We start from the raw sequence: 10080 nt of genomic DNA, 5'->3' as shown, positions 1-10080 counted from the left end.
CAACCTTGTTCCCTTGCTGGTGAGGAGTTGCGATCCCTTGTAGGAGGAGCGGTGTTCTGGTTTCGGGTGTTTTCATCCTTTTTGCGCTGGTTTCTTCCCATCTTTATGGATTTATCCACCTGTCGTCTTCGTAGTTGCTGGCTTTCAGATTGGGTCTCTGAATGGATGTTCTGTTTGTTGATGATGAGGTTATTTTTGTTTCTTGGTTTTCCTTCTGACAGTCCGGTCCCTCTGCTGTAGGTCTGCTGAGGTTCACTCCAGGCCCTGCTTGCCTGGGGATCACCTGCAGCAGCTGCAGAACAGTAAGGGTTCTTACCAGTTTTCTTCTTCTGCTATCTTTGTCCCAGAAGGATACCCGCCAAGTGTCAATCTGATCTCTCCTTTATGAGGTGGCTCTTTGGATACACAGGGGTCAGGGAGCTGCTTGAGGAGATGGTCTGTTCTTTATAAGAGCTCAAATGCTGAGCTGTGAGCTCCATTGTTCATTCAGAGCTGCTGGGCAGGTAAGTTTTGGTCTGCTGCAGCAGAACTCATAAACTGCTTTTTGTTCCCAGGTGCTCTGTCCCAGGGATTTAGGGCTTTATTTATGAGTTTCCGTTAGGCTGCTGCCTTCTTTTTTTTCCTTCAGAGCTGCCCTGCCCAGCAAGGAGGCAGCCTAGTCACTGTCTGCCTGTAGAGGCTTTGCTGAGCTGCTGTGGGCTCCGCCCAGCTGCCGAGTGAACTTCCCGGCAGTCATGTTTATATGGGTGTAGTTAGAACTGCCTCGGCAATGGTGGCCCGCCTCTGTTAAGGCGGAGTCTCTCTGTAGCGGCGGGTTGCCTTGGCAACGGCAGGCTGCCTCAGCATTGGCCGACTACCTCCGTAGTGTTGGGCTGCCTCGGTAATGGCGGACGCCCCTCCCCCACGGGCTGGACCATCCCAGGCTTAGCTGCTTTTGCTGTGAAACTCTCAATCCAGAGAGTTCCTGGTTGCTGTTCTTTTGTGGGGGTGGGACCAGCCAAGTGCCTAGCTCCCTGCCTCAGAGGCTTTTTTTTTTTTTTTAAGTTGGTGTTGCAGTCGCCTGTTGAAGAGGCGCCGGGTTCTGTGTGTTTTCCTGTGCAGCGACTCACTGCGCTGGCTTAAACAGCAACACTGAGATTCGTGGCACTTTTTTTGCCCTGGAATCTACTGTCCCGGTTCCCTGTTCAGTCCCCTTTTTAAGCAGATGAATGGGTGACTTCCCGTGGCTCCAATCGCCAGCCAAAAGGGCACCTGGACCAGTGTATTTTGTACAGAGAACCGCTGCGCCGGGGCACTGACAAAGCAGCCGCGCGGGGCAAAGCGGCAGCGCTGGCCGACACAGCCGCGCTGGCCGAAACAGCCACGCTGGTGACCCGTGGAACTCCTCCACCTGGGAATTTCCTAGTCTGTGGGCAATAAAAATGTGGCGTCCACTCACCCTCTGCACTTTCACTGGGAGCTGCAATCCTGAGCTGTTCCTAAACGGCCATATTGGATCCCCTCTGAATGCCCAGTTTTAAAAAACTTCACCCTGTTAACTTTCATGGCTATTTTTCTTCCATAGCATCATTCACAATTTGTAAGAATATATTTGGTTATGTGATTATTTATATAATGTTCATCTCCATGAGACAATTGCTCAAATAGTAATGCTTGGCTGGATAACTAAATGCATTTCTGATGAAGGCTTTATGAATGGAGTTAAAATGAGCTTCTGGCAATATTGTTGTAAAACTTTATAGATTTGAAGAGCTACCTAGCCACTGTATGAAATAAAGTGTGTACTTAAAATAATTAAATAATAAATGCACAAATCTATTTAGTTCTAGTGATTCTAAGAGAATGTGTACTTTCAGAATCAAGACCTCCTTCCTTCTCCCTACAACTGAAAAGTTTCAAGATGGTAATTTTTTTTTTTTGGAGGCAGGGTCTCACTCTGTCACCCAGGCTGGAGTATAGTGGCACAATCTCAGCTCACTGCAGCCTCTGCCTCCTGGGTTCAAGCGATTCTCCGACCTCAGCCTCCTGAGTAACTGGAACTACAGGTGCGTGCCACCACACCTGGATAAATTTTGTATTTTTAGTAGAGATGGGGATTCACCATGTTGGCCAGGTTGGTCTTGAACTTTTTACCTCAGGTGTTCTGCCTGTGTCGGCCTCCTAAAGTGCTGGGATTACAGGCGTGAGCCATTGCACCTGGCCCAAGATGGTAATTTAATATAGGAAGGAGTTTTAGGAGTGAATTAGATGAGGAAAATAATCTAACCTAAGACAAACACCAAAGATCTGAAATGTTTAAATTTATTGTTTAAATGACACATGTGGCCAGGTACGGTGGCTCATGCCTGTAATCCCAGCACTTTGGGAGGCCGAGGTGGGTGGATCATGAGGTCAGAAGATCAAGACCATCCTAGCTAACACAGTGAAACCCCCCCTCTACTAAAAATGCAAAAAATTAGCCGGGCATGGTGGCACACACCTGTAGTCCCAGCTACTCAGGAGGCTGAGGCAAGAGAATTATTTGAACCTGGGAGACAGAGGTTGCAGTGAGCTGAGATCATACCACTGCACTCCAGCCTGGGCAACAGAGTGAGACGCCATCTCAGAAAAATGAATGAATGAATGAATGAATACACAAGTATAGATACATGTATATAGAGTTTCTAGAATAGCAATGTAAATATTGGTTTCAAATATGAAAACACAATCTGGGGCCAGGCATGGTAGTTCATGCCTGTAATCCCAACAGAAGCAGGAGGACTGTTTCAAGTCCAGGAGTTCAAGGCCAGCCTGGGCAACATAGTGTGACGTTGTCTCAACAACAAAAAAAAATTAGCTGAGTGTGGTGGTGTGCCTGTAGTGGTAGCTACTCAGCTGGCTGAGGCAGGAGGATCCCTTGAGCCTGGAAGATCAAGGCTGAAGTAAGCCAAGATCACACCACTGCACTCCAACCTGGACAGAGTGGGACACTGTCCCAAAAAAAGAAAAAAGAAAACACAATCTGATGAAGGTAACTCTAAAATCCTCCAAAAATAATGGGAAAAAATACAATACATTTTAATATCAGTTGCATCCAGTTGGGAAAATACAAGGTTTTTCTACTTTTATTTATTTTTCTAAATATCTTTAACAAGTGTGTGTAACTTTTTTTTTTTTTTTTTTTTTTTGAGATGGAGTCTTGCTCTGTTGCCAGGCTAGAGTGCAGTGATACCATCTCAGCTCACTGCAACCTCTACCTCCGGGTTCAAGTGTTTCTCCTGACTCAGCCTCCCAAGCAGCTGGAACTATCAGTGTGCATGGCATGCAGCATGTGCCACATCGCCCAACTAATTTTTGTATTTTTAGTAGAGATGGGGTTTCACCATGCTGGTCAGGATGGTCTCAATCTCTTGACCTTGTGATCTGCCTGCCCTGGCCTCCCAAAGTGCTGGGATTACAAGCATGAGCCACCATGCCTGGTCTTTAACAAGTATGTATAACTACTACATGGGAAAGAGAAAGGAAGCCCACAGAAAGAGGATGTCAAGGAAAAAGTATCTAACTTCATCAGATGTTATGAGAATTTCAGTGACGGTAAAGTGCTTCACACAGGGCCAGTACCCTGAGTAAATGAAAGCTATTATGAATAAGTACCATGATAAAGTATCCAATGAGGTGTGGTTTTAGGGATGACCATTAACTTGCCACAGTATTTTCATTATTCAAGATATACAGAATTTTAACATCAAAAAAATCTAACTACATTTCTTTAAACATAAATCAACCTTACCTTCCGCAGTTCCACTGTCACTTCATTTCTGTGTCTTCGCATTGTCTAGAAAAGAAAATTAAAGATTATATATGTATCAAAATACTGATACTGCTAGTATATAAAGATCTCAGCTGGGCGCGTGGTGGCTCATGCCTGTAATCTTAGCACTTTGGGAGGCTGAGGCAGGCAAATCATTTGAGGTCAGGAGTTCAAAACCAGCCTGGCCAACATGGTGAAACCCCAGCTCTACTAAAAATACAAAAAAATTAACCAGGCATGGCAGCAGGCACCTGTAATCCCACCTACTCGGGAGGCTGAGGCAGAAGAATTGCTTGAACCTGGGAGGCGGGGGCTGCAGCGAGCCAAGGTCGCACCGCTGCACTCCAGACCTAGGCTACAGATTGAGACTCTGTCTCAAAAATAAATAAATAATAAGATCTGAGGTATCTGAGTTAGAAGTAATTTAATCTTGGCTGGGTGCAGTGGCTCACGCCTGTAATCGCAGCACTTTAGGAGGCTGGAGGATCACTTGGGGCCAGGAGTTCAAGACCAGCCTGGCCAACATAACAAAACCCCATCTCTACTAAAAATACCAAAATTAGCTGGGTGTGGCATGCCTTGGCATAAGAATTGCTTCAACCTAGGAGGTGGAGGTTGAAGTGAGCTGACATCATGCCACTGCACTTTAGCCTGGGTGAGAGAGTGAGACTCTTATCTCAATAAATAAGTAATTGGTAATCTTAAGGACTGATACATCTTATATTTTAAATAATGAGCTACAATTAGTTTAAATAAAGGCTATTATGGTCATGGTATATGACTCTTTGAATATACTGCCATTTTAATATAATGACAACGAATGTTGAACAATCTTCAAATACCTACATTAATGAAGTGTTATTTGATAACTCTGTAAGCTATCTTTATTCACTGGAAGATCAGAACTGTACCACTGTTAAAAATTTTACCAAAATGAATATTTACTCCAACTTTCCCTATAACCGAAAAGAAAAATACTTTTTCATTGCAATATTTGCAACACTTAACTATTATGAATTATAGGATGACGTATAACAAAAAGACCCAGGCAACATATCTACTCCAAAATATAATTAATTTTCTGCTCTAACATCTTAATTCACACTAAGATATTTCTGTATAGACAGGAGTGGTGAGTTAACTTCTGAAGAACCACACTAAATTAGGAAACTACACTTAAGAGGTGATTAGTGTAACATTTTAAACACCCCTAAACAGGAGTTAGCTCCCAGGTAATAAGTGCTTCAAATATGAATATCTCAATTTACAGACACTGGTTTGATAACCAGCATAAGGAAAGTTGGAAATAGATTTTTACTGCTAAGGAAGAATTGTCATTTAAGATATATGAATTGACTAGAAACATAGGCACCTTAATTCCTACCTATTTGGGCTCTAAGAATTTGGCAGGCCCTACAGCTTAACGTCAGGGAAGTTTCTCTGTCTAGAAACCCCCTTGATCATTTGTTCCACTCCTTCTTAAAGAATTGCATCACCTAATCCTAGTCAGAACATTGTGATATCTGCTTAGGGTTGAAGTTTTCTTATAAGGTGGTAATCTCCAGTATAAAAGTACTATGCCCATGAAATAAGCTGTATGACTTTTGTGACTGCTTATTAGTACGTTTATATATGTAGCAGAATTCTAATACTGCGTCTATAAATCACTGGTAGCAAAAGTTCTAAGGCAAAAGTATCTATTATGTAACCTCACCTATCTCTAATAATCAAAGATGACTTATTCATCCAAAAGAATCATATAAGTGTAAATGGCCAAAACTGGCTTAGGTCAGTTAAAAAGAGGTACTAACTCAGTACCACTGAGCTAGTCATGACTTATTCTGCTCTTTGTTTAAATTACAGAAAAAGATGGACTCTTCTCCCTTATATTCTTCCCAAGTGATCTCGCCTACCCTCAGGTCTGCAATTAGTTTCATGACCACTCCCAAGTATCTATAGTCCACTTTCTCTCTTAAGCTTTTAATCTATAAGTCCTTCACACATTCAACAAAAATTTCACTCAATACATTTAAAATACATTGGGCAATACGTTTGCCAACTATGAGGCAAGTACAGAATTCACAGTTTAGCACAGAGATCAGCAAACTATAGCCTGTGTATCAAATCTGGCAGGCTATCTGTTTTTGTAGGTCCCAACAGGAACAGTTTTTACATTTTTTAAGTGGTTACATTATAAATGACATTAAGTACCTACATCATGTTCTTATTTTTACCTCTTTGTCCTCAAATGCTAAAATATTTACTATTTGTCCTCTTAAGAAAAAGTTAGCAGACTAGGTGCAGTGGTTCACACCTGTAATCCCCACACTTTGGGAGGCCGAGGGAGGATCATTTGAGCCTAGCAGACCAGCCTTGGGCACAATGAGATACTGCCTCTACAAAAAACGAAAAATCATCTGAGAATGGCTGTGTGCACCTACAGTTCTAGTTACTCGGGGGACATGAGATGGAGGACTGCTTAAACCCAGGAAGTCAAGGGTGCAGGGAGCCATGATCGTGCCACTGCATTTCAGCCTAGGCAATAGAGTGAGATACTGTCTTGAGGGGAAAAAAAAAAAAGATTTGCCAACACCTGGTCTAGTGGAAATGAGAGTAATAATGAGTGATAAAAATGCATTAAGCTGGCTGGGTGCGGTGGCTCACACCTGTAATCCCAACACTTTGGGAGGTTGACACAGGCATATCATCAGAGGTCAGGAGTTCGAGACCAGTCAACATGGTGAAACCCTGTCTCTACTAAAAATAAAAAAATTAGCCTGGCGTGGTGGCATGCACCTGTAATCCCAGCTACTCGATAGGCTGAGGCACGAGAACTGCTTGAAACTGAGAGGTGGGGAACTGCTTAAACCCAGGAGGCGGGGGTTGCAGTGAGCCAAGATTGTACCACTGCACACTCCAGCCTGGGCGAGAGTGAGACTCCATCTCAAAAAAAATAAAAAAGCCTCCCTATAGAATTAAAATATGTGCATATATGTGTTAGGGGTTGGAGGAGAGATTGTTGTAAGGCTTCAAACTTAGCATGCATAAAACTAATATACTTGTTCCCTTTCTAACGTCCTCACCAATAAAATCCCCACATTTCCTCTCCTGTCAATATTCCTAATGTTAGGAAACTGTACAACCATACAGATAGTTGCAAAAGACTAATCTTGGAAGACTATCCCTGTCTACTCACTCTTTCAATCCTTTAAAAATCAAACAAGTCACCAACATAGGATTCAAGCCTCCCAGCTCCACTGCCACTATCCAAGAGTAAACCACCATTACCTAATCTGGACTACTAAGATAGCCTAATCAGTCTCCTTAAATGCACTGAATCAATTTTCCACAATGCAGCTGGGGGGTTCTTTTTAAAATGCAAAACCTGCATCATCTTTCTCTTGAATAAAACATGTCAATGAATTTTTTCATGTCTTGGTATCCCCTGTCCCACACAAAAAATGTCATCAGAATAGCCAGACTCAAACTCCACAGACAAAATCTACAAGAGGACTCAGCACAGTGGCTCATGTCTATAAACCCAGAAATCTGGGAGACTGAGGCGGGAGGAATGCTTGAGCCCAGAAGTTTGAGACCAGCCTGGACAACATAGTGAGACACTGTCTCTACGAAAAAAATTAAAAACTTAGCCAGGTGTAGTAGTGCACACCTGCGGTCTCAGCTACTCAGGAGGCTAACCCAAGAAGATGGCTTGAGCCCAGGAGGTCAAGGCTGTAATGAACCATGATCACACTACTACACTCCAGCCTGAGTGACAGAGACTCTGTCCCCTAAACAAGCAAACAAACAAAACCTACAAGGTTGGGAGACAAAGTATTCCAACAAATTCTCAAATACAAGCAGGGTCTGGTTAAATCACCAGCTACAGGACTCCTATAGTGCCGGCATATATGCAGAAGAAAATGGAAGGGCAGAAATAATGGGGTGAGAGAAGAACCTGAGAACAAGAGAATTCCAAATCATGAATGATTAGAGACTCTGGAAAGGCAACTGAGAACAGTTGCAAATGGAAGTGATCTATTGTACACACCAACATTGTAAAGTATGATGGCGCTAGATTCAAAACCAAAGAACTAAGTCCTCTTCCTGGGCAACTCCTTACAAAGAACAGAGCCAGATCTCAGAAAATAGGATGCCAATGCCACTCCCTCAAAAAAAAAAAAAAAATCATCTTGTAACAAACAACAGAAGAAAAAGATCTTGAGTGGTGAAGCTAGAAAGGCTATCCTGACCCACTTCTCATTCTTAAAAGTTCAGGAAAATCTATCAAAAAATGGACAGGAAAGGACTGACGCTGAATCCCATGCTATAAGAAACGAGAATAAGAAACAGTGTTGCTATTGAAAGCCTGTTAAAAAGACATACGAACAAAACTCATTAAAACTATCCTAGAAAATGATAGAAAATGTGAAAGAATATTACCAATCAGAATTAGAAAAACTCAGAAATGAGGTCCTAGAAATAAAAAAATAATTAGAAATAAAGGAAAAATATATTTCAGAAAGGAACGTAGCCAGAGAAATTTTAAGAGCCAATACACAACAGATAATGCTTAAGAGAAGTAGACTATAGAAAGAAAAAAAAATGGAATCAGAAATGAAGGTAAAAATTAACAGAAGGAAAATGACAACAAAGGCACTTAGATTTTAAATTCATATAATAAAGAGTTCTCAAATAAGAAAACCGAACCAGTGAAATAGAGCAAATACCTAAAACTATAAATCAATAAAAACTTCCTGTAATTAGAAGAGTTGAACTGAAATACTGAAAGTGCACCCAAGTACCTGGAGAGTCTATCCAGAAAAACCAACACTGAGAAATATACAAGTAAAACTAATGGATTTCCAAAAAGAAAAGAAAAATGTATCCGGACACCAGGCAAAAAATATTTAGTGATTTATAAGGTAAAATCAAAGTCATCAACAACTCTGACAGCAACACTTTATGCTAGAAGACAATGGAGTAACAGATGTAAAGTAACCAAGGAAAGAAAATATGAATGAAGGACTTTATATCCAGTCAAAACCACTAAATTTAAAGTATACAAGTGGCAGACCAACTATTACAAACACAACTCAAGAACTACTGCTTATATGAGCACATCTTGAAGAATTTAATAGAAAATGGTCACCACACAACCAAACTAACTGGGGAGACAATGATGTAAGGTGACCGTGAGAACTGAATTTATTTACCTGTAGAACTAAGATTAAATAGTCCTTATAAGGTAGGGATCCCCAGTCCTCGGGCCATGAACCAGTAGCAGCAGTCCATGTCCTGTTAGGAACCAGGCTGCACAGCAGGAGGTGAGGATTATGGCCTCAGCTCCGTCTCCTGTCAGATCAGGGTTGGCATTAGATTCTCATAGGAACACAAATCTTGTTGTGAAATGAGCGTATGAAGGATCTAGGTTGTGTGCTCCTTATGAGAATCTAACAAATGCCTGATGATCCGAGGTGCAACAGTTTCATCCGAAAACCATCTTCCCCCACTTGCCATTCATGGAAAAATTGTCTTCCATGAAAACTGGTCCCTGGTGCCAAAAAGGTTGGGGACAGCTGTTATAAGGGATAAAATATGGTATATAACTGCTACATGCCCTGACAATGTAGACACAAAATTGAAGAGGAAGACAAGACATATATATGAAATACAGAGTAAGTGGGCCAGGTACGGTGGCTCACGTCTGTAATCCCAGCATTCTGGGAGGCCAAGGTGGGTGGATCACTTGAGGCCAGGAGATCGAGACCAGCCTAGCTAACATGGTGAAGCCTCATCTCTACTAAAAATACAAAAAATAGCCAGGTGTGGTGGTGCACACCTGTAATCCCAGCTACTCGGGAGGTTGAGGCAGAGAATCATTTGAACCTGGGAGGCAGAGGCTGCAGTGAACCAGGATCACACACTGCACTCCAGCCTGGAGGACAGAACAATACTCCATCTCAAAAAAAGAAAAAAAGAAAAAAAAAAAACCCCAAACCAAAGCAAGTATACTGACTGCCTTATTAACTATTAACTGGTAAGAAAAGGAAATTACATCACATCAGATGCTGAGGGAAAGGAAAGCAGAAAAAGAGGTTAAAGCAGTGCTGAGAGAGAAATTTAAAGCATCTAATGCAAACATTAGGAAAGAGAGAAAGTCTCAAACCAACAATCAAAACTCCCAACTTCGACACACTACAAAATAAAAAGTAAAACAAACCCAAAACAAGCAGAAGGAATTAATAAACAGAAATCAATGAAATTGAAAACAAAAATGTAGAGAAAAT

General features: G+C 41.8%; 1 protein-coding gene across 2 annotated transcripts in view; it reads right to left on the bottom strand.

The window, feature by feature from the left end:
- KPNA3 (karyopherin subunit alpha 3) overlaps positions 1 to 10080 on the bottom strand; it is a 112766-nt gene that overhangs the window by 59713 nt on the left and 42973 nt on the right. For both annotated transcript variants that reach the window (XM_017535887.2, XM_017535888.2), the window contains exon 2: positions 3770 to 3814. In XM_017535887.2, coding sequence (XP_017391376.1) covers positions 3770 to 3814 — 45 coding nt within the window. The remainder of the gene's footprint in view (positions 1 to 3769; positions 3815 to 10080) is intronic.

The sequence above is a fragment of the Cebus imitator genome, unplaced genomic scaffold, assembly GCF_001604975.1.
Source record: "Cebus imitator isolate Cc_AM_T3 unplaced genomic scaffold, Cebus_imitator-1.0 Scaffold94, whole genome shotgun sequence".
NCBI lineage: Eukaryota > Metazoa > Chordata > Mammalia > Primates > Cebidae > Cebus > Cebus imitator.
The sequence above is the reverse complement of the archived record's forward strand: the minus strand, read 5'-3'. Positions and strand labels throughout refer to the sequence as shown.